The 25626-nt window shown below is 38.8% G+C and overlaps 1 protein-coding gene across 1 annotated transcript; it reads left to right on the top strand.

The window, feature by feature from the left end:
- Positions 1 to 2504: 2504 nt before the first annotated feature.
- Positions 2505 to 2903, top strand: LOC145982292 (uncharacterized). Its single transcript, XM_083115864.1, has one exon. The coding sequence runs from the start codon at positions 2505 to 2507 to the stop codon at positions 2901 to 2903; it is 399 nt and encodes a 132-aa protein (XP_082971990.1).
- The last annotated feature ends 22723 nt before the right edge of the window (positions 2904 to 25626 follow it).

Below are 25626 nucleotides of genomic sequence, written 5' to 3'. Positions count from 1 at the left end.
ACTGTCGGCTTAAACCACAATACATTTTCTTTCAATGGGTAACTGGGGAAGGCAAGTGCAATGTGCATTTTCCCCACTTTTCATTGTGGTTACTCTTGAGAGGGCGCATTTTCCCACTTTTATTGCGAGAGCGTACTTTTCCCGGACGCATTTTTCCCGACACCGGTGGTTTTGGCTGCACCAGCCACCCAGGTAAGCGTGGAGCGGTTGTTCTCAAGTGTAAAGTTTGTAATGTCAGATTTGAGGTACAACCTTTCCTCTCCAACACTTGATGATTTCATTGTCTTGCGGACGAATGCTTTATTCCAAAAGCGTTCTGATCAGCACTTGCCAACCTTAAACCAAGATTAAAATTCTTTCAGTTCCTCTATTAGCTCCAGTAGTGTTTACGAGTTCGTCGAGGAGGAAGGTCAATAGTCATTGTTTTTAATGCTCACATGTTTGCTGTCGTTTTTCATAATTCTCGTTTGGAAAAACATTTAAAAGATTAACATTGTAAGATTTATGTATGACCTAATTTCCTTTTTTATTCAAAATTTAAATAATAGCTGTTAAAGTGCAAATACGAGGTTACATACGAGGAGGAGGAACTCGTACTACAAAATTATGACATGTATCATTTACAATCAACCAAAGTTTGTGAAGCATATCTTTAAGTGATTTTTTTAATCCATGGTTATTTGTAGGTGTGAAAATATCCATCGAGGATAGATGCTTATTGCGTTTTTCATAAATTAACAGTTCATACACTATTTTATTTTAATTTTCTATTTTCAGGAATTCAGAAAACCAAACAAAATTATGTAATTACATACAAAAGAGTAATACAAAAGAGTAAATGCCATTTTCCATGAATTGGAATATTTGCTGCCATAGGAAAATCTAATGTGTATTAATCTTATTGATGTAGTTTTGCGCGAAAATGGACACACTTATGAAGCTAGCCGCAGCTCACATAGAATTGTATCTGTTTTATTAACTACAATTTGGTTGCTGTACTGTGATGACATACGTTACTTTCATAAATGTATTTGTTTAACTACAATTTGGTTACTGTACTGTGATGTCATACGCTACTTTCAGAAATTAAAAAAGAACAGGAGTTTTCTTATCCTCTATTGTAAAAAAACAAATATCAACAAAGCTGGAACCTGCCATGGTTGCCAACCCATAAGAACTTGTTTGTTACATCTGCACATGTGTTTATGTGTGAACAAGTATGTTGAAAACTGAAAACTCATTCCGGGCCAAACTGGAAGTGAAAGTTCAGACCATCCATTTACAGTTCTGGTAGATATACTCCGGTTTCGTTCCAATTTTAGCGCGAGAACTAAAAATGAACAGAAGGGTTTCATTCCGGGCCGAACTAGAATTCCAACCTCAGATCATTCTAGTTACGGTTCGGATAGATATGCTCCTGTTTCATTCCAGTTTCAGTTCGAGAACTCAAAGTGAACCGAAAGGTTTCATTCCGGGCCGAACTGAAACTAAAACCCCCAGATCATTTCAGTTACGGTTCGGATAGATATATTCTGGTTTCATTCCAGTTTCAGTTCAAGAACTGAAAGTGAACCGAAAGGTTTTATTCCTGGCCGAACTGAAACTATAACCTCAGATCATTGCAGTTACGGTTCGGACATATATATTCCGGTTCCATTCCAGTTTCAGTTCGAGAACTGAAAGTGAACCGCAATGTTTCATTCCGAGCCGAACTGAAACTGAAACTGAAAGTAGGTTTCAACTGCAGTCCCTGGTTGCAGGTGGCGGATAGCGAACGGCCATCAGATATGGTGGTTAGCTGCGAATAAGGAAATACAAAATAAGCAGTCCCAGACCGAGGAGGTAGTGCTGTTGAGGTCTGGGGAGGAAGGATTATGGCAAGATCATCCTCATAAAATCCCAGAAAAGCCCCATAACAGCACTACGACATGGAGAGAAAGTGCCGCCATTAAATAAGCACTTCCCCTGCTGCCTTGCAGGGAGGAGAGGGATCTCCAAAGGCTAGGTTAAGGTCACCCAACAGAAAACCAAAGGGTGGAAGGAACTCTTAGGCATAGAGAAGCCGATCCTTCTAAGGGGAGTAAACCCATATCAGAAAATCCCAAGTCCTCCAAGGAAGTGGAGGTTGGAGCATAGAGCCCACAAAAGAAAAGGGGAGAAACATCCAAACCACATTGCTGGCATAGCAGCAACAAGAAGGCAGCCCCTTCAGTATGCTAGGAAGCTGCAGGCCAATCACCTACACTTCTTAAATAAAGATGATTAAAAGAAAAGACAGAGAGTTGGCCGGACGGATCTATAGGAAAGATAATTGGCGAGGACTAAGGCATACGACTTTTGGAACTTGGAACATCAGAGGCCTTAATGGAAAAGAAGTTGAAATAGTAAAAGAAATGAAGAACACCAAAGTAAAATATTTAGCCCTAACTGAAACCAAGAAAAAAGGAAATGGAGAAATTGAGTTAGATGACGGATATGTACTGATATATAGTGGAGTACCGAGAATGGAAAGAGCTAGAGGAGGGGTGGCACTTCTGATCCACGAAGAGAAGAAAAACAATATAATAGATTGGGAATTCATAAGTGAGGTAATAATGATTGTTAACATTAAAGAAGAAGAAGAAAATATAGCAATGATAGTAGTTTATGGTCCAAATGAAGATGATACAGTAGAGAATAAAAACATGTTCTATGATTCACTACAGAAAATCATAGATGAAAGAAAGGAAGAAGTATTGATAGTAGGAGATCTAAATGGAAGAGTAGGAAACAATACGGAAGAATGGAGACAGGTTATAGGACAACATGGAGAAGAGACATTAAATGATAATGGTACACGAATCTTAGAATTACGTGTATCAAATGACATGGTAGTGGTAAATACTAAATTCCCACATAAATAAATCCATAAATACACTAGGGAAGAAGCAACAAGAAGCGAAACATCTATAATTGACTATTTCATAGTAGAGAGAAATACGATGAGAAAGATAAGAGATGCCAGAGTCAAAAGAGGGGCGGAAATTGGGAGTGACCATAAACTATTAATAATGGAAAGAGTAGTACAAGGAAGTAGAGTGCTAAAAACTAAAGGAAAAAGAAGACAGGAAAAACAAAATAAAATAAGAATAAAGGCATATAAATTAAAAGATTCAAAAGTTAATGAAAAATATAAGCAACTAATAGAAGCAAAGGTACAAGAGAAACATGAAAAGGAAGAAAGAGATGTAGATAAATTGTGGGATGAATTTTAGAAGATTTTGCTACAGTCTGCAGAGGAAAGCTGCGGCACAACATACATTGGAAACAAAATGAAAAGAACGGCATCGTGGACATATTAGCTGAAAGAAGAAGTCACGCACAAGAAAAACTGTGGAAAAAGTACCTATCAGTTAATGATTTAGAAAGCTTCGAAGAGTACAGGAGGCAAAGGGATATAGTCGAAAAGAAAGTGTTAGAGGCTGAAAAGAACTCATGGAGAAAATTTGGGGAAAGTATGGAAAAGAACAGCCGAGAAAATCAAAAACTATTCTACAAAGTTTTAAAGACTATGAGAAAATATAAAGAAAGCCCATTAAAATACATAAAGGGAAAAGATGGAAAACTAAGAACAAAACCAGAAGAAATCATGCAAAGATGGAAGGAATACTTCGAAGAATTGCTGAAGGATGAAACACCATCTAACAGGACAGAGGTTCAAACAGGAAACGAAAGAACGGAAGATACATAAATGGAGGATGAAGAAGCGGAAATAAATGATATCGAAGTAGAAGAATTAAAAGCAGCATTAAAGAAAATGAAGTTAGGTAAGGCTTGTGGACATGATGGTTTAACACCAGAAATGCTTAAATACATGGGAAATGTTGGAGAGCAACTGTTTTTGAACCTATTGAATGCTATATGGGAAAATAAAACTGTACCGAAGGAATGGGAGATATCAGTAATAATCCCAATCTTCAAGAAAGGGGATAATAGAGAATGTAGAAACCATCGGGGAATCTCATTGCTCAGTGTGCCAGGGAAGATATATTCAAGAATCCTGGAGAACAGACTTAGAAAATATGTCGAAGAGCAATTGGAAGAAAGTCAAGCAGGCTTTATACCAGCAAGAAGTGTACAAGACCATATTTTCACCCTGAAGCAAATAACAGACAAGACAATAGAATACAATAAAAAAGGCACATGTATGTTTTTTAGATCTACAAAAGGCTTTTGATAGAGTTCCTTGGAATGAGATATGGAAATCTTTAGAGAAGAAAGGAGTGGATAAAAACCTAATAAAAGCAATCCAAAGTTTGTACAAAGGATGCAGATGCTACGTAAGGACAAGAAACCACCAGTCAGAGGAATTTGAAATAACAACAGGAGTTAAACAGGGAGATATACTATCACCATATCTATTTATAATCCTATTAGATGAAGTAATAAAGGAATGCCATATAAAAATGAAACAATTTCATGTAGGATACTGGAAAATGAAAACAATTTAATTAACAGAGCTCATATACGCTTATGATATTATACTAATAGCTAATACACAGGCTAGTTTACAATATAACCTAAATATTCTTAATGAAGAATTAAAGAAAAAGAATATGGAAATAAATACGGAGAAAACTAAAACAATGATAATTAGCAGAGAAAAGACAAACCATAAGTTAAAACTGAATAACAAAACTTTAGAACAAGTGACAAATTTCAAGTATCTTGGAGTAATTATAAACAGTCAAGGAAAAGAAGACGAAGAAATAAGAGATAGAATCATGAAGACAGGAAAGCTATATCAAATGATAAACCGAGGATTTATAGGCAAAAAAGAAATATCTACCCAAACAAAATTCACTGTATATAAAACAATTTATATACCAACACTTACATATAGCAGTGAAAATTGGACAATGACTGGAAAACACCTGCAAAGTGTACAAACAATGGAAATGAGGTACCTTCGAAGAATAAGTGGGAAAACCAGGAAAGATCATAAGGAATCAAACCATCCGGCAATCGTTAAATGCTCAGCCACTTCAAGAAACAGTTGAACGTAATCAACTCAGATGGTTCGGCCATTTGAGCAGAATAAGTGAGACGATACTGCCAAAGCAGATATGGGTAGCACGTCCAAAAAGACCAAAAGGAAGACCAAGAAAGACATGGAATATGAGTGTCAGAGAGATTTTGGAGAAACGAAGCATAAGATGGAAAGAGGCACAGGAAAAGGCGATGGACAGAAACGTTTGGAGAACTCTCTGTAACCCCTCGACACCGGCAGATAGAAGAGGACGCGACTAAGTAAGTAAGTGGATACATTTCTGCGGACGGTCTTGACCTTGTTTTCAAGTTAGTGTTGTAGTGATTCAGGTTTCAGTATTGCAATCAACATTCTACATCTTCCCTTCTTCTCAGTTCTTGCGCATACTGTGTCCTAACGGGAACTCAAATTTCAAACAAATTCTAATACGTAAGTATGAACAAGATAAGGCTTGTGTGGAATCAAGTAACAATGGATTAGGAAAGGCAGAACTGGTCTTCGATTGGCACCGGGTGTAGAGGGTATTACAAAATTGTTAATTTGGAAGCCTATCAAATGGGTTCTTCGTTGAGCGCATTGAGCCCCATCGACGCTGTTATCAGACTTTCCAAATAGATGCCAGATCGTTCTTATTTAAAAAAAAAGTGAAGGGAAAGAGGTCTCCTGTGCAATGCACCAAGCCATGAAGGTGTATTGGGGGTGGGGGGGTTAGGACTTAAACACTTTCTTGACCATGGCCGAAGGTGAGGGTGAAGTGATCAGCACCACGCCCCTAGCCGCCTTTACTACCCAGAGTTTCCTCCAGGTACCCACATTATACGACGCTGGGTGGACGGCGGAGCTGTTTGAACAGGTGGAAAAATTCCCGGTTCTCTCCCGCCAGGAGAACCTTATTAAGTCTTTGAATTATATTTATTGTGTTGCGTCATCAACCAAATTTTGGAGCTCTCATCTAAGTTCGAACCCGGGACCGCAGATAATACGCGGGAGACTTTTTCACAGTAAGAGTATGATAATTACAATGGAATGAGAACCCAGGAGCTAGATATTTTGGCGCCCTATTAGTAGGGTGACCATAATATTTTGGGCCCGAAAACGGGACATCCCAATTAGATCAGTTTACCTCCTCCTCTCCTGAAGAATCACTTAGGCCTAATTATAAAATTATTGTTACAATTAAAGTATCGTTATTATTATTTTATTATTTGAAATATGATCTCTCGTTATTATAATCTCGGTGTGACTTACACAGTAGTATTTCTGGTTCCTTCTGATCAACCTTTGATCTTAGCCCTACGCTGAAGTTGAGGAGTGCAAGAAGTATTTATCAGAACAATCAATCTTCTCGAGAGTGGCTTTATTTTTTACCAACTGTTTGTAAATATCCTCGAAAACATTACCCCACACATCTGACGCGAGATTTGACATTTGAGTTTGTGGTTTGTGTCTTGTCACAGGTACATATTGAAACTGCATATACGCTTCTTGGGCATGCTTATGCACTGCTCTACATATAACGGAACACACGCAAAACAATACAACTTTTCTTAGCATTAAATGTCTCAACTTTATACTTGGTTTTCAAGCTAACACCTAGACTTTTATAAAACGGGACAAATAGTGTTTCTAAAAAAAATATATATCGTAGGGACAACCGGGACACGCCTCTCAAACAGGACTGTCTCGTTCAAAACGGGACGTAAGGTCACCCTATATATATGACAACATAACTAAGGACCTAATGAGTGAACTGTTAGAAGGCATTCCAATATCAACGTTTCCACTTCCATGTAATACACCTCAGAAACTACGTTCTTGAAGAACATTGATGCTAAGTCCATTCAATACATATTCTGCAATTTGTCCATTACCTACCAATGCTCCTCCACAGGCAGATCTTACTGTTGCTTTTAGACGCGCCTAAGCTGACGTCTTCCGCGAAAAATTAAATAAAACTATAGTAGCTATTATTTTCTTCTTCTGTAACTGAATCCTCACGTTATCGTATTTACTGCTAGAACAGAAGGGGGAGGGCGTGTTCCTTGGCTCACTAAATCACTCGCTCGCCCCTTCTGAAATCTAGAGATTTCGGACCATCAACATGCGCATGTAACTTGATATGATCGAACAGTGACGTGAAGAAGAACGGTGGCCAATACGAGGGTCACTATTTATATTTTGATCTTTGGCAACACTGATTGAAGTTAGGCGCGATTTGACGTTTGCACGGAATCGTCTGGCATTATTGACCATATAGTACTTCAAATGTTTTGTCAATAGTTTTATTTGTGTTGTTTATGTTGCCTTGGAGATTGCGCGACAAGAATAAAATTGAATTAACTCGTGAACATTTTCGTGCGATGATTTTTACGTTTTTCGACGTGGATTAGCAAGACAAGAGTGCATCGATCAACTTACTTCCACATTTGGCGATGAAGCCCCATCCTTTGCCACTGTGAAACGCTGGTATAACGAATTTAATCGTGGCCGCCATTCGCTCACCGACGAGATTCGCGAAGGTCGTCCAAAATCAGTTGTTGTTCAAGAAAACATTGATGCTGTGCAAAACCTAATATTTCAAGATCGTCATGTGACATACTGTGAGATTGAGGCAACCATAGGCATTAGTTCCACCAGCATGTATAAAATATTACATGATCGTTTAGCTGTGAGAAAGGTATGTTCTCGTTGGATCCCACACAATTTGACAAAAACTCACAAAGACGCTCTAGTCAATTGGCGGAAACAAATGCTCAATAAATACAATCGTGGTGCTTCAAAAGACGTATATAAGATTGTAATAGGTGACGAATCATGGATATATGCATACGAGCCGGAACGTAAACAGCAGTCGACTGTATGGGTGTTTCAAGATGAACCGAATCCAACAAAAGTTGTTCGCGCTCGAAGAACATAGAAACAAATGGTCGCCTGTTTTTTCGGGAAAACTGGTCATGTGGCAACTGTGCCTTTAGAGGAACGTAGAATGATCAACTCTGAATGGTACACAACAATTTGTTTGCCAGAGGTCTTCGGTCAAATACGGAAAACAAACAAACGCCGTCGGATCATTGTTCATCAAGACAATGCCAGCTGTCACACATCCCGTCTAACAACCTACTTTATGAACAGTCAAAAAATCGAATTGATGGGTCATCCGTCGTACAGTCCTGATTTGGCACCCAATGATTTCTTCTTGTTCCCGAATGTCAAGAATAAATTGGGTGGACAACGATTTTCGTCGGCGGAAGACGCCGTTGATGCGTTCAAAAACCATATTATGGAGGTCTCTCAAGAAGATTGGAAAAACTGCTTTGACAAATGGTTCGAACGAATGCAAAAGTGTATTGACCATAAAGAAGAATACTTCGGAAAACCATAAAGCAGTTTTCAATGCCAAATTCCTGTTTTTTCACTGTTAGGCTCAAAATATAAATAGTGACCCTCGTATTCTACCCTATAACACACCGACTGTGCTGCAGCGTTTCTATATGGATAGATAACTCAGCCTTTCATGTACAATTTTCTGAAACTTTGAGTGAAGTTAAGAGCTAGGCACATTTTAGCTATGTTTGTATACTCTGTCCCGAGAGTGACTCGAGAGTGCTCGACCAATTAACGCGTGAGAGGGAACAGGGGAAATGCGAGAAAAAAGGGATTTTAAATTCGTCTTTGAAGTCTTCAGTGATATTTATTCTAAAGGTAAAAGGTAAATATAATCTATGTGCATTGAATCATGGCATGAATGTATAGGGGTTAGAGTTGGCGCTCTCCCATGGTGGAAGGACCACAAGATGCATGCAATGCGGTCTTCGTCCTTCTGGCGCATGACGTCATCTGAGATACAGAGGTGGTCTGTTCCCGTGTATGAAGGGAAGAAGTAAAGTTTGTTTAAAAACACAACAGTATTTCATGAACTTTATAATATTTTGAGGGAATAGTTAAGAAATAAACCACTAAAATATTTTTTGTATAGCGTGATTTCTATCAGTTAGTCGTTAAACTTCCACCTTGCAGTGAAAAGTATTCTTTAATAATTAGGCTATCTGATTTCCATCAACCTTCTTCTGTGCTTTTTATTGGGGTCATATGTAGATATCTTGGTGGTCGAGCGTGTATACTGGTACGTATACTGGTAACCTACATAGCGAGGGATCCGGCTTCGAATCCCTGTGCGTGGTGTAAGGTGTGACTTTTGTGAAGGGTAAAAATTCCACGTGCCAATGGCCTGGGCCGCATTATGCAGAATTACAAGGCTCTCGAGCCCAGACACACAGGCAGCAAAATCCTCTGCTTTGTGTTGTTATGTTTGCCCTGTAGACCACAGCAGTTCTATTTTTTATCTCGACTGTAATCACTAACCTAGGCAGAAGAGGGGGAGCCTTGAAGGGACTGTAACCACTCCGAAATTTTGAGAAGATCGACATTTTCAAATAAAGCTGTCAAGAACTCGGGTGGAAACCAAAGTGAGTGCTAAATGCAATGGCCAATGTGCTGACGTGTCCATAATTTAAATAAATCAAATCAAGTGTTTCCAAGTTCTGGCCTTGGCATGAGTGTACCTTTGTAACTGTAACTCATAATTCACCTTTGTACAGGCCAATAGTGGCTGAAACAGATGTAAATAATTTTTTCCTCCAAATGTGACCCTTTCTTATGTGCCTATAACAAATTTTCAGTTGGGTTTTACTATAATACTGGGAAATGCTGCAATTAAGTCCATTCTTCCATAGCCAAGAAACAAAGATCAGAGTTATCAGATTTTATCAGTAAAAACTCGTTACTTGTCTCCTTTCGGGCATGATGAAGAAAAATGAATTTCTCGGGGAAAATGAATTATTATTTTTATTAATATACATAAATAAGAATTGAGATTTCTGACCAAAGCGACAAGCGATCAGGCAAAAGGGAGGGGTGTTCACATCGAAGTGACATGTGACACAAGTACTGTACCCCAGTCTACAATCAAGCACTTTTCTCAAATGTAAATGCAAACAGACCAAGGCGACACAATGCATGACATTCATGACTTACAGAAGCGGAAAGCGACACGTGTCGCTTAGAAACAAGGATGCAACATTTTGAAACGAAGAAGGAGAACAAGTTGCACGTCTCTCTTGTTGCTTCCGTTTCTCAATATCGTGAATTGGACCGTGTAGGTGTGGTATTCAGGCTTTTGCAGTGATTGCTTTCTTGTGGACTGAAGTGTCACGTCTTTCTTGTCGCTTGTCAATTCTGTGTAAATCTTCAGCGTTACTTTCCGGCGTCGTGTTCTAATTGTTTCCTGTCGCTTCGGTTTGAATCTCTCTGTAAGCATGCCCACCAGACCGAGGCAACACAATAACGGTCCAGTGCGAGAAACATGCAAGCGACACGTGTTATTTGTCGTGTCGCATTTATTCGAAAGTTTTATTTATTTCAGAATTTTGGTTTCAAACAGCTAGTTGTCGCATCGGTACGAAAGTTCAACACGGAGGTTTCAGACCGAATTATGGCGCAACTATGGGTTTCACACCGAAGTAACAAGCAACTAGAACCTCTTAAGAATATAAGCAAGCATTCACCGCAGCTGCGCTATCAGCAGACACCACAAGACCAGAACGACGCGACGGGAGACGTGCACCCTGTCATGTCGCTTCCAAAGTTTCGAAATGTTGCATTTATTACCTAATATCTGTTTCCAAGTGATACGTGTCGGTTCTCGCTTCCGTCTGGAAGCTCCCTAAACTCGTACGGAATTCCGACACATGATCCCTAGTCATAGAACACGGAGACAATTGTTTATACTTCTCAAAGTTAACAGCTTGATCGCAATCCTTAACCCCATTTTAATTAAAATGCAGTTCTTTTTTAACAACCGTGTTTGGCAAAACTGATTGTTCAAGGAAAATTTCCACTCCAATTCTGCGGCGACAGCGATACAGTTTCATGTGTTTTGCGACGTTGCCACACGTATTTGGAACTTACACTTCACGCTCGCTCTGCCTTACGCAACGGGTGACTTCAAAAGTGGGAAACATTCCACCCGACAACGTCGCAGAGGGAGGCTCTTTCCTTGCAATACACGCTCAACGCGACTTGCTCCTGTGTTGTCACAGTAGAGGGGTTGCTATTCCTGCTTAGCGCGCTAAGGCGAGCGTGAATGTTTTCTGCTAGGGTGTCGTAAAAATGGAGGGTTCCTCAGTTGCGGGTCGCTTGATAACATTGAAAAGCATGCAGGTTTATCACTTCACGGAGGCGATTATAGCTATTGGGAAAGTTAGTGTAAGTTAGTTGTTTCTACGCAGTACTTGGTACGAGCCCTTTTTTTATGGATTTAACCTCAGTGGTAGCATATTTTGACGATTTTTTTGTTGATTTTATAGCGTTTGATGACTTTTCAGTGCAATTTTCACCGCATCTCATTTTTTTCCCACTTTGTACTTGGTACGAATGCCACGATCTTACGTGATATAACTTAACCTATTCATTTTATTACGTGCTAAACTACACGAGAGCCTCTACGTGCTTTGACCTACTTTAGAGAGTAGTTCAGTCAACCCGGTTGAGAAACTTCAAGTGGGGTTCAGTGTTGCCAACCCAAGAAAATTTCACCATATGATATTTTACAGGCGAAGCTAACCTACCAATAGGAGTTGGAAACACTGATTAGTTGCTTAACAAACCTCTTGTTTTTTAAACATATGATATTTCACAGGCGAGGCTAACCTAAAGTGGAATGGTACGTTCTGGAAGGGTCCTTTGACCTACTTTTTATTTTACGACGTTTTACGGAGTAAACTAACGTACAATGAGAGAAAATGGAGAGAAAAAGCTCTGGCATCACTTTTTAAGCTATTTTTTACCTCCTGCAATTTTGCTCTTATGCTACCTCGTCCTTTGACCTACTTTTGAAATGACTTACGACATTTTCCTATAAGTCTGCTGTCTCCTCTTACTGTAAGGTCCCCTCAGTGTAATCTACTACGACCTGCTCTCAGCGTAATCTGCCACGACCTAAAATACGATGTTTTTTTAAAAAAAAAAAACTCATGTGCGATCTTCTACAAATGTGTGGTCCCCTGCTACGACCTAACGGGTACCTCTCTCCTACGATGTTTTTGGGCCCCACTGCTACGATGTTTTTCTCCTCATGATGCAAAAAAAATATGGTATTGTAGCGGTATTTGAAATCGACTGTGCTGCGTGAAGGGGAAAAAAATCTCTTCATGTTCATTGAACAAATAGGAGAGCTGGAAGAGTACTTCCTGGCTTTTCATCGAAAACGGGGCGCGATGATGTTCAGTTCAGGCAATGGAATGGGGGACTAATTTTCGGATGCGGATTACGCCACATCGCATCCCTTATAATCCGAAGCTCTCTGCCGTGGAAACTTCCATATCATCTAGAGCGACTATTCTGAACGCGATATTTAGAACTGTTCCGTGACCCTCTCGTTCTTCACGTCATGGATGAAGGACTTCTTTGCGACCAGGATGATGCTGCACACGGTATCCTCGGGCAGCGCGTCGTGGAACTCGCAGACGACCTTGATGTTGGTGCGATCGTTGACCACCACATGCTTCCGCTTCGTCGTGTTGATGACGAACATCGGCCTGTGGGTTTTGAATTCGCTGGGCGTGTAGTACATGTCCACGTTTCCCTCGGTCACGCGCTTGTACGCAGAGTACGCTTCGTAAAGTTTTAGATAATCATCTTTGGTCATGTCGACCTCTGTTTGTCAAAAATTCGAGATATTTGCAATTTAAGATTTTTTTTAACGCTGTGGACTTAGAAAATTTTCGATTGATGAAAAAAATTAGTTCCATGACGACCTATGTTCATTTTGGTATGGGAGGACAGAGGACACCGAGACTCGACCGACGCACTAAACCCGACCTTTCTACGACTATTCGTTCAAAAGTTACGAGTGATCAAAGTTTTGGAGGGTGGGTTAACTTCTTACCCCTCGACCCCAGGACCACAAAAACTTGGTACACGTATTCTACACCTCCAAAATCGACAAGGGTTTTCTAATGATACCGGATGGAGGTGTTTTTCGATATATTTTTTCGATAACTCTTACCGTTTTCGAGATATTTGCAATTGAAGATTTTTTTTAACGCTGGACTTGGAAAATTTTCGATTGATGAAAAAAATTGGTTCCATTACGATCTATGTTTATTTTGGTATGGGAGGACAGAGGACACCGAGACTCGACCGACACACTAAACCCGACCTCTCTACGCCTACTCTACGTCACCCAAAAAAATCGACAAGAGGAGATTTTTCGATAACTCTCACTGTTTGCAAGGTACTTAGGTTTTTTTGATAGACGAAACGACGGCGTCATCGATGAGTAAACATCTGAACTCGGTGAACAAGTCAACTTTTTTTAATACCTCAATATTTTTTTTTCTTGTTTCTTAGTGAATGGGTTAGGTGACTTGCAACGACGAAGGCCTTCTAGCAACAAGTACTTAGCTTATGCCGGCGTAATTCGCTAAAATATGTCTTTAACTAATGTCATTTAGGAACCGCCTCAGACCTGTTGTTAATTTGGAAAAGTTAATTGATCCAAAAATAACAAAGGGGGGGTAATTAAATGTTCCAAATGACAATAGTTAGAGTTTCTCCAATCTAGTAAAGTGGATTGGTTGAAATCTCCAAGGCGTATTTTGCACTTTTTTTTTCAAATATGAACACGTTAAAACTAGTCTGAGGGCTTACGTTAGTATGTTCACTATAGCTATACATATTAAAAAATGAAATGACCTTAGCAATAAAATATAACAATACCGATTCTGGCTTTTTGTATGATGACGTAGTGGTAATGTTGTTGCAATCACACCTCTGATGGTGTATAAACCTAAATGTTTTGCATAACATGAAATATTGTTAATGGGAATGTGTTGTTTCTAATGTTAAATATAGAAAGCAGATAACAAGAAAAAAGAAGAAAAAATATGTTGCAGGTAGATACGGAGCCTCAACCCAAACACATATATGATCAGACAGAATGTCAACAATGCATTCATAACTAACATGTGATCATTCAAAAATTGAATTAGTGCAGTGGGAAACAACCAACTAACCAACTCTCTTGGCTTTTTAAACCCGAAGAGAGCAAATACAAGCACAAGCGTAAATAATTTAATAAGTTACAATGGGGTTCGAATTTTTTGATCTAGGTATGGATGCAGACAGGTACTAAGTTTTGTGTGTGGACACAATTGATAACAGAAAAATCCACTTCAACACAATAACATAGTGGTAATGTTGGTTTTTCCTTGTTCCCATCGATAACATAGAGGTTACACGAAAGAAAGAAAGAAAAAAAATTAAAACACTGTCCTCTATTAAGAAATACATCTCGAAATTATTCAACCACTTTTTTTGCTCTTCCTATCTTCGTAACTAAAAAAATGTTTTGTCAAACGTTTGGATGACTATGAAAATATTGAAACATATGACGTAATAATAAAATCTTGTTGCATTGTAATCAAATGAATTCGTTGAATATGTAGAATATGGTAGGATATATCTTAAAATGTTAGAAGCTATTTGTTATGGTATTCTTTCTCTTCCTCTTTCTCTCTCTACTCTTTCTTAAATATTCATCATCATAGTTAAAATTAATCCAAGAGAAAATATATATATTTTGTGTTGACATGGGAAACATGCAATAAAAATGCATGATCAATAGTTAAGGTCAAGAGCTGAATAAACAGTGAGGTTGATACACGCAAGCTTCCAGCTGTGTGATTAGTACAAAATTGAGAGATGGAAGGCTTTTGTTGCTAAACCTTCGGGTTTAAGAAAGCAAAAAAATTAGTTGGTTAATACGGAGCTCATTAGGAACTGGCATCCTCGAAGCTTCCTCGCTCTTTACAAGTATATTTCCGACATGATCCTCGTGGTTTTTTTTACAGATAACATCAAAAGCCGTGACATGGCTCTTTTATTCACAACACAAATACTTATGTTTCTCTTTTTATATCGCAACGATGAAGATAATTAGTACTAAATGGGGGTTCGGTGAATCTCAGACTTCCAAGAAAAATAAAACTCCTGTAGGATTTTCCGTGTAGCAGTAAGACATACTAACTAACTAACTAACTAACTAAATCCCTAGCCTTCTTAAACCCGAAGGTTCATGGCTGCAGGAACACAGGCATTCCATCTGTCCCTATCTTGAGCAAGTTCTATATACTCTTTTCCATCCCTACCGATTTTCTTTTGGTCCATCTCAACGTTGTCCCTCCATCTTCGTCTTGGTCTTCCTAAAGGTCTCTTAAGTAGGCTTAATTCAGGAAATGCATGTTACTTCTCTCTTCATAAACTTTTGTCTTCTCGTTTAATATCTAAGAAACTAAAAGTTAAAATATACAAAACAGTAATTTTGCCTGTAGTATTATATGGGTGTGAAACTTGGTCTCTTATATTGAAAGAGGATCATAAATTGAGAGTATTTGAAAATAAGATCCTTAGGAAAATATTTCAGCCTAAAATTGATAAAGAAACAAGTGAATGGTGAAGTTTACATAATTTAGAAGTACATAATTTATGTTAGTTTCCAAGTATTATTAGATTGATGATTAAATCACGAATACTTAAGTAGGCACGAATGAGAAAGGAATAAAGGAAATTTTACAGGAGTCTTGTTGGGGAAAACCTGATGGTAAGAGACCAAAACAAAGATGGAGGCGAACCTAAAAAGAAATCGGTAAAGATGGAATGGAATATATAAATCTTGATCAGGATAAGGACAAATGGAAAAACTATATTGCTCCAGCCATGAATTTTCGGATTCAAGAAGGCTAGAGAGTTAGTTTTGAACAAACGTTGAAACGTTTCGGTAAACGATATTGATGCATCCGATGGAACGTTGAAACGTTTATATATGAACGAGAGAGATAGACGCAATTCTCGACGAATACTGCAAAAAAAAAAAAAGTTTTGTAGGAATTCCCTTGTCAATATGAATACCATGTTGCTGCCTTTTGGTTTCTGAAATATGTTAAATTATATTACATTGAATATCAATTAACTAACTAACTCTCTAGCTAACTCTCCACACACACAAGCCTATAAAATCGTTTGACTTTAGGATTCTTCGGGTGTTCTATTGTGTTAGTCTCAAGATAAGACTCTCATCTAATAATCATTTAGATCAATATTGATGCTAAAACCATTTTCGTCCTCTTCCTCTTCTAAGAGAACCAAACCCAACTTGCCTAACCTAACACCCACCCCCAAAAAGCTAACAGCCAATGGACATGCTTAAAAAGGTTGTAGCAGCAATTACTACCAATCATTTACCTTCATTGCTGTGTCTTGTAATCAGGGGGTCCCGGGTTCGATACCTGGTGGAGACACATGGTGGTTTGGAATCAACCAACCAAGTTTATTCTGCATTTACAAGTGATGACAAATAGCGTTAAAGAAACAAAGAGATGGATGACATTTTTGCTGAGTTCAGCATGAATGTACTCGTCTGCCATCGACAGTTAACTTGCAAAGGGACAGGAATGCAGTGAAAAGGAACTGCATGTAATTAACATTGTTTCCCAATAGCCATAATCGCCTCCGTGAGGTGATAAACCTGCATGCTTTTCAATGTTTCAAGCGACCCGCAACTGAGGAAACCTCCCTTTTTACGACACCCTAGCAGAAAACATTCACGCTCGCCTTAGCGCGCTAAGCAGGAATAGCACCCCTCTACTGTGACAACACAGGAGCAAGTCGCGTTGAGCGTGTATTGCAAGGAAAGAGCCTCCATCTGCGACGTTGTCGGGTGGAATGTTTCCCACTTTTGAAGTCACCCGTTGCGTAAGGCAGAGCGAGCGTGAAGTGTAAGTTCCAAATACGTGTGGCAACGTCGCAAAACACGTGAAACTGTATCGCTGTCGCCGCAGAATGGGAGTGGAAATTTTCCTTGAACAATCAGTTTTGCCAAACACGGTTGTTAAAAAAGAACTGCATTTTAATTAAAATGGGGTTAAGGATTGCGATCAAGCTGTTAACTTTGAGAAGTATAAACAATTGTATCCGTGTTCTATGACTAGGGATCATGTGTCGGAATTCCGTACGAGTTTAGGGAGCTTCCAGACGGAAGCGAGAACCGACACGTATCACTTGCAAACAGATATTAGATAATAAATGCAACATTTCGAAACTTTCGAAGAGATATGACAAGGTGCATGTCTCCCGTCGCGTCCTTCTGGTCTTGTGGTGTCGTCTGATAGCGCAGCTGCGGTGAATGCTTGCTTATATTCTTAAGAGGTTCTTGTTGCTTGTTAATTCGGTGTGAAACCCATAGTTGCGGCTCAATTCGGTCTGAAACCTCCGTGTTGAATTTTCGTACCGATGCGACAACTAGCTGTTGGAATCCAAAATTCTGAAATAAATAAAACTTTCTAATAAATGCGACACGACAAACAACAAGTGTCGCTTGCATGTTTCTCGCACTGGACCGTTATTGTGTTGCCTCGGTCTGGTGGGCATGCTTACAGAGAGATTCAAACCGAAGCGAAAGGAAACAATTAGAACACGACGCCGGAAAGTAACGCTGAAGATTTACACAGAATTGACACTTCAGTCCACAAGAAAGCAATCACTGCAAAAGCTTGAATACCACACCTACACGATCCAATTCACGATATTGAGAAACGGAAGCAACATGAGAGACGTGCAACTAGTTCTCCTTCTTCGTTTCAAAATGTTGCATCCTTGTTTCCAAGCGAAACCTGTCGCTTTCCGCTTCTGTAAGTCATGAATGTCATGCATTGTGTCGCCTTGGTCTGTTTGCATTTACATTTGAGAAAAGTGCTTGCTTGTAGACTGGGGTACAGTACTTGTGTCATATGTCACTTCGTTGTGAACACCCCTCCCTTTTGCCTGATCGCTTGTCGCTTTGGTCAGAAATCTTCATTCTTATTTATTTATATTAATAAAAATAATAATTCATTTTCCCCGAGAAATTCATTTTTCTTCATCATGCCCGAAAGGAGACAAGTAACGAGTTTTTACTGTTAAAATCTGATAACTCTGATCTTTGTTTCTTGGCTATGGAAGAATGGACTTAATTGAAGCATTTCCCAGTATTATAGTAAAACCCAACTGAAAATTTGTTATAGGCACATAAGAAAGGGTCATATTTGGAGGAAGAAATTATTGTAGCAATTTTTTTGATTGTAGGATTAAAGCCGACTCTCGTGGTGGAGTGGTTAACACATCGCGGTACGACGCCAGCGGTTTCGGTTTCGAATCCCTGTTTGGGCATAGATGTTTGTGAGAGTCGATTCATCAATTTCAAATATCATCACTCATTCCCAGTCTTTGCAAATTAGCCAAAAGTGGCACAAAAAGCGAAGTAAAATAAAGCACATCAATTACAATTACAATTGTATTACAATTATAATAGAAAAACAGATCTGGCTCCAAAGTTTTAAGTTAGCAACATTGACGACTCGGGAGCAACAGAACGGCCAGACGAGCGGGGAACCCCGTCGTCAGCCGAACGAACTTTTCCTTGCCCCTCAAGCCCCTGGGATCTTTGGTACCAATACATGCGAAATAGATCCAAGATTTTACACACCCTCAGTTCCTGGTCCCAAGAGATGCTATTAAACACCACACTTTTACACAGACGTGAAGCTTCCAGAGCTGGCAGAGGTTAACACACACGTTAACACACAAATCGAAGAAATAGCGACTTTTTGGTACCTTCGAAATACATCGCGTACATGTCGAAAGCGTTCTCAGGAGTCCCGCAATGGCCTTCTCGCTGTTGGGTCCGGCAAGAAGTCCCAACAATTGTTTTGGTCCCATTAAGAAAGGTGTTTAAACATACGCCGGTTCACACAAGAATATATCTGCGTACTCTCTCTCACACACACACACACACACACACACACACACACACACACACACACACACACACCCACACACCTTACCAACCTTGGTTACTTTAACGCCATGTTAATATGCCGACTCAAAATATGCTGAATATTTTAATTGGGCACCAGGCTCAGGTTGTATATCTAGTACTAAGACAATGCATTGTGCAGAGGCTTTCTAGAATTGTTCTGTGACTCTTTCGTTTCTCATATCATAAACATATGATTTCTGACCTATAAGAATAACACTGCATATGGTGTCGGCAGGTGGTGTATCATCGAATTCACAGATTATTTTAATGTTTGTCCTGTCATTAACTACAACCTGCTTGCGTTTTGAGGTGTTGATGACAAACATCGGTCTCTGTGCTTTGAATTCATCTGGTGAGTAATACGTGTCGGTATTGCCAGTAGTGACTCTTTTGTATGCAGTGTAGGCCTCGTATAATTTAAGAAAATCATCCTTGGACATGTCTAGATAATTTTTTTCTCTAGGAAACACCTCGTTTCTGCCATTTTTAAGATATATGTTCTTGATATTGCAGTTATCGAACTTACTTGAATTTTGTTGCTGGTTGTTGTCTCGACCAGTCTGAAACAGCACCAACACAAAATCTGGCATGTCATATTGTATACTTGAAAATGAATTCGTAGCATCGAATTCGTAATCGCTACGAGTGGCAGGCTTCTGTACACTTTGATATGTATAAAATTGTAAAGACACCTGTGGATTTTTTAGTATATCTGCTTTGTATTTAAGAGCATAAGTGGCTTCGTATTCAAAAATCGGGATTCTTAGCTCCATAGACTGAATAACACATCTGCCTTCGACAGGTAGGGTATTAGGCAGAGCCGCCCCAGCAGAGTTTAATGTACTGTACCGTATCAAAGCATTATTATCATTGGCGGCTTCTCGAAATATGATTCTTAAACCACCATTCCACATAATGTCTTTGTATTCTGAGATAAATCCAGGTAACTGGCGCATCGGAAACAGTACAATGTGGCTCTTGGTTATTATTTTATCGCCAGAGTCAAATCCACCGATATTGTAGTACGAGGCCTAGGGCTTGGATAAATTCAGTGTGGCCAAAGCTGTAGAAGAAATATCAGGATAGTCTACTCTGTTTATAACAACACCATGCTTTCGGATCTCGATTTGAGAAAACAGATACGGTACAATATTGTCTACTAGTCTCATATTTGAGTTAGCAGAATAATCTGTGCCGCCGAGCTTGACAACATCAAACTTGATATATAGGTCTGCACTGTGGGGGTGTATAAAGCCATCCCCTACGTCAAGGTCAACCTCAATCTCTGTGTTGGGCTGATTCAAATTGGCAAACGTGTTACGGTTCGGAGCGAACGACTGTAGCTCGTAGATTTCGATATGCTCCCTTTTTTAGTATGTATTTTTATTTATATATTAATCTCTATGATGGTGGTTGTTGTGGCTCCGGCAAAATCAACTAATTCTTCCTTTCGGTTAGTGACCACCAACTCAATGTAGTCGATTCTATTATGTCACACAGGAAAATATAATGTTGGTATGGAGTGTAGATGATTGGCTCCATGAATTCAGAGTTAGGTTTGAATGTTGCGATGATGCCAGTTTGTTTGTGAGTGCCTATGCCATCTGATTTGGTGATCATACCCTCGGCCATATTACAATGAATATTCAGTTTCTCTATGGCCAAGAATTTAGGTATATTAACAGCAGTGTGCTTCATGGCTGGTTCAATTTTGGTGTTGTTCTGGAAGCCTAATAGCTCTGCTATAGTACCCTGATCCACTTTCTCTGTAGCAGACACTATCTCTACTCTGTGAGTGACAGAATTTTGAGTTAAGTCAACACCACTAGGTAACTGTGCATTTAAAGTACTGCTCTGGAGTTATAACAATTTTTTGATCCCCAACTGTGATTGTGTTGTTATCGTGTGTAATATTAGGGATCGAGTACATGCCATAGAATGCTCTAAGAGCTATTGATTTCGGGTACATAATATCATCATGTAGTTTGAGTTTTAAGATTGAATTCTGGCTGGTCAGATGGAATATGCCCATGATGTTTTAGATATCAAAGGGCCTTTTGAAAATCTTCAATTGATGGTTTATTTATTTGGGACAGATATCTAAGAACAGATAAACACAGATGTCCACAATTAATATCTTCAAAATTTTGAATACGATCGTCATTGTAATACAGATTATGAGATTTTATATATTTTACTACATTATTAGGTGGAATGCCTCCAAACGAATCTAATACAAATGCTTTGTTGTTTGAATATTTAAGATAGCAGATCCAGTGTGTGCCCTGATTTTTGTAGCTATCCAAATTGACTATGCCACACTCTGTTTTGAGATGTCGTTCTGGTAAAGAATCAGACAAGTACACACGTCTAAATTTTTTGATGCCCAGTAGATCGATTAAAGCTTAAATATCTTGGTTGGTAAGCGGCGCTTGTTTTTTTTTTAAAAAAAAACTCATTTATGACTCTTTTAAGACCTTTGCCTTGTTTTTCTATGGCCAGATTATGGTGCATTTGTTCAGCTAATTCGGCCATATTCTTCTTGGCATCTATTACTGTTTTTGCTATGGCAGCCGATCCCCCTGCTAAGCTACCAACTGCACCTAGTGCTGCTAAGATGGCCGGGATACTAAATATAAAGCCACCTACATGTGATTTTTTTCTGAATTGCTGTATTTTTTTAATTGGGGTGTACTAAGTAACAACTTCATACCATGGCCTTTAGCAAGACAAGAGCTTTTCTTTTTGCGCTGTTTTTTGGTTACAAACTATCGATAGTATCAAGAGATTTAAGACCTGCATAAGGTATCTGATAAATAACATCCTTGGCCTTCATCGTAGGTATATTATATACATATTCTGGTATTACATAGCTTAATTAAGTGGTTTAAATTTAAGTCGTAACACTTATTGCTGGGCCAGTTTATTTAGTCTTTTACAACCCCCACCCTAGTTTTTGTTTGGTGTTCATATCTATGGTGGACCCTAATGCTGTTATTTTTTCACCCAAAAAGCATCTCTGCTTACTAATCTACCGAATGCAGCCTCTTTTAATTTTTTGTCTGCCACATGTCGCTTGTCAATATCGGTATGTGTGTTGTATTCTATGTCATGGTCTCTACAAGCAGCGTCTAGGGGATTAACACCAGGGTCCCCTCTGTTTAGTCTATGGTCTAGTTTGTTACTGGATCACAATACTGAGTAGTGTAATTGATGCTGCAACCAGCACGAGAAAGTATGAACCCCCCTCAGGCAGATTTGCCTACACTTAAAACTTGCTCAACATGCCCATATGAGCTTTTTGCTCAAGTGTGGAACCCCGTCTAATCCTAGATTTTTGTAAAAATGCCCTCGGGAATTTCCTGAGAAAGTATGACCCCCCTCAGATTGATTTGCCTACATTTATAAAAGGCATTTCTGTGAGATTGTTGTCCATAATCCTGTCAAAAATATGCCACTCTTCATATTTTTTTGACCACACCTAAAACTACGCCAAACGTATTAACACACACACACACCCACCCACACCCACCCACACACACACACACACCCATATTTACTTCCGGTTTATGTTTAATTATACACCAGGCTCAACTTGCATATCTAGTACTAAGACAATGTAATATGCAGAGATTTTCTAGAATTGCTCTGTGACTCTCTCATTTCTTACATCATAAACATATGATTTTTCACCTATGAGAATAACACTACATATGGTGTCATCAGGGAGTGTATCGTGGAATTCACAGATAATTTTAATGTTTGTCCTGTCATTAACCACAACTTGTTTCCTTTTTGAAGTGTTGATGACAAACATGGGTCTATGTGCTTTGAATTCATCTGGTGTGTAATACATGTCTGTATTGCCAGTAGTGACCCTTTTGTATGCTGTAAATGCTTCATATAATTTAAGAAAATCATCCTTGGACATGTCTAAATTATAATTTTCTCTGGGGAACACCTCATTTCTGCCATTTTTAAGATATATGTTCTTGATGTTGCAGTTATCAAATCTACTTGAATTTTTTTCCTGATTATTGTGTCTTCCAGTTTGAAACAGAACCACCACAAAATCCGGCATGTCATATTGTATACTGGAGAATGAATTTGTGGCATCAAACTTATAATAAATACCAGCGGCAGGCTTCTGTACACATTGATATGTATAAAATTTTAAAGGAATCTGTGGATTTTTTATTATATCTGCTTTGTATTTAAGAGCATAACTGGCTTCATACTCAACAACCGGGATTCTTAGCTCCATAGTCTGAATAATGCATTTGCCTTCATCAGGTAGGGTATTGGGCAGAGCTTCCCCTGTAGATTTTAATGTGCTGTACCTCATCAAAGCATTATTATCATTGGCAGCTCTTCTAAATGTGATTCTTAAACCACACTTCCACATAATATCTTTGTAATCTGAGAAGAATCCTGGCAACAGGCGCATTGGAAACAGCACTGTGTGGCTCTTAGATATAATTTTATCACAAGCCTCAAATCCACCTATTTTGTAGTAAGAAGCCTCGGTTTTGGATAATTTTAGTGTGGCCAAAGCTGTGGAGGTAATGCCGGGATAATCCACTCTGTTTATAACAACACCATGTTTTCTGATCTCAATTTCAGAGAACAGATGCGGCACAAAATTGTCCACCAATCTTATATTTGAATTTGCCGGATAATCTGTACCATCGAGCTTTACAACATCAAATTTGATGTATAGATCTGCTGTCTGGGGGTGTTTAAAGCCATCCCCTACATCAAGATCGACCTTGATCTCTGTGTTGGGTTGATTTAAATTTGCGAATGTCCTCCTGTTTGGAGGGAATGATTGTAGCTCATAACTCTCAATATTTTCCATTTTTTTTGTATGTATTTTTATTTAAATATTAATCTCTATGATTGCAGTTGTTGCGGCTCCAGCAAAATCAACTAATTCTTCTCTTTCATTAGTGACCATCAACTCAATGTAATCTATTGTATTATGGCACACAGGAAAATATAATGTTGGGGATGGAGTGTAGATGATGGGTTCCATAATTTCGGAATTAGGTTTAAATGTTGCAATGATGCCAGTTTGTTTGTGAGTGCCTATGCCATTTGATTTGGTGATCATACCCTCAGCCACATTACAGTGAATATTCAGAGTCTCTATGGCTAAGAATTTGGGTATATTTATAGCAGTGTGTTTGATGGCTGGTTCAAGTTTTGTGTTGTTCTCAAAGCCTAACAGCTCTCCTATAGTACCCAGATCCACTGTTTCTGTAGCAGATACAATCTCTACTCTGTGAGTGACAGAATTTTGAGTTAAAACTATACCTCTGGGTAATTGAGCATTTATTGTGGACAGATTATACTGCCCTGGAGAGATGACAATTTTTTGATCCCCTATTGCAATTTTGTTGTTGTGGTGTGTAATATTAGGGATCAAGTACATGCCATAAAATGCTCTGAGAGCTATTGTTTTGGGATACACTATATCATCATGTAATTTGAGTTTCAATATTGAATTTTGGCTGGTGAGATGGAATACCCCCATGATGTTTCAGATACCACAAGGCTTTTTGAAAATTTTCAATTGATGGTTTATTTATTTGAGACATATATCTAAGAACAGATAAACACAAATGTCCACAATTAACATCATTGAAGTTTTGAACACGGGCATTATTGTAAAAAAGATTAACTGATTTTAGATATTTTACTAAATTTTCAGGTGGAACACCTCCAAATGAATCAAACACAAATGCCTCATTTTTTAAATATTTAAGATAACAAATCCAGTGAGTGCCCTGATTTTTGTACTTATCCAAATTAACAATGCCACACTCTTTGTTGAGTGGTTGTTCTGGTAAAGAATCAGACATGTACACACCTCTAAAATTTTTGATGCCCAGTGGCTTGATTAAAGCTTCAATATCTTGGTTTGTAAGCGGCTCTTGTTTTTTTAAACTTATTCATGGCTCTTTTAACACCTTTGCCTTGTTTCTCCATGGCCAGGTTATGGCGCTTCAATTCATCTAATTCTGCCCTATTCTTCTTGGCATCTATTACTGTTCTTGCTATGGCAGCTGATCCCCCAGCCAAGCTCCCAACAGCCCCCAGTGCTGCTAAGATGGCCGGGATAGTAAATATGAAACCCCCTACATGTGATTTTTTTCTAGATTGCTGTAATTTTTTTTTAATTGGGGGGTACTAAGCAACAATTTCATACCATGGCCCTTGGCAATAGAAGAGCTTTTTTTCTTGCGCTGCTTTTTGGTTAAGAGGCTATCAATAGTTTTAAGAGATTTAAGACCTGCATAAGGTATTTGATACATAACACCCTTGGCCTTCATTCTAGGTTTATTATATACATATTCACAGCCCCCACCCCAGTTTTTGTTTGGTGTTCATAGCTATGGTGGTCCCCAATGCTGCTATTCTCTCACTCAAAGAAGCATCTTTGCTTACAAATCTACCAAATGCAGCCTCTTCTAATTTCTTGTCTGCAACATGTCTCTTGTCAAGATCAGAATGTGTGTTGTATGCTATGTCATGGTCTCTACAAGCAGCATCTAGGGGATTAACACCAGGATCACCTCTGTTTAATCTATGGTCCAATTTTGTGCCGGGACCACAATACTGATAGCCTGGAATGTGTAGTTCAAATGGCAGCTTGTTTATAATGTCATTAACCAACCCCAGA

The sequence above is a fragment of the Lepisma saccharinum genome, unplaced genomic scaffold (assembly GCF_977018435.1).
Source record: "Lepisma saccharinum unplaced genomic scaffold, izLepSacc3.1 HAP1_SCAFFOLD_64, whole genome shotgun sequence".
NCBI classification, from domain to species: domain Eukaryota; kingdom Metazoa; phylum Arthropoda; class Insecta; order Zygentoma; family Lepismatidae; genus Lepisma; species Lepisma saccharinum.
This window is presented reverse-complemented; position numbering and strand designations above follow the sequence as displayed.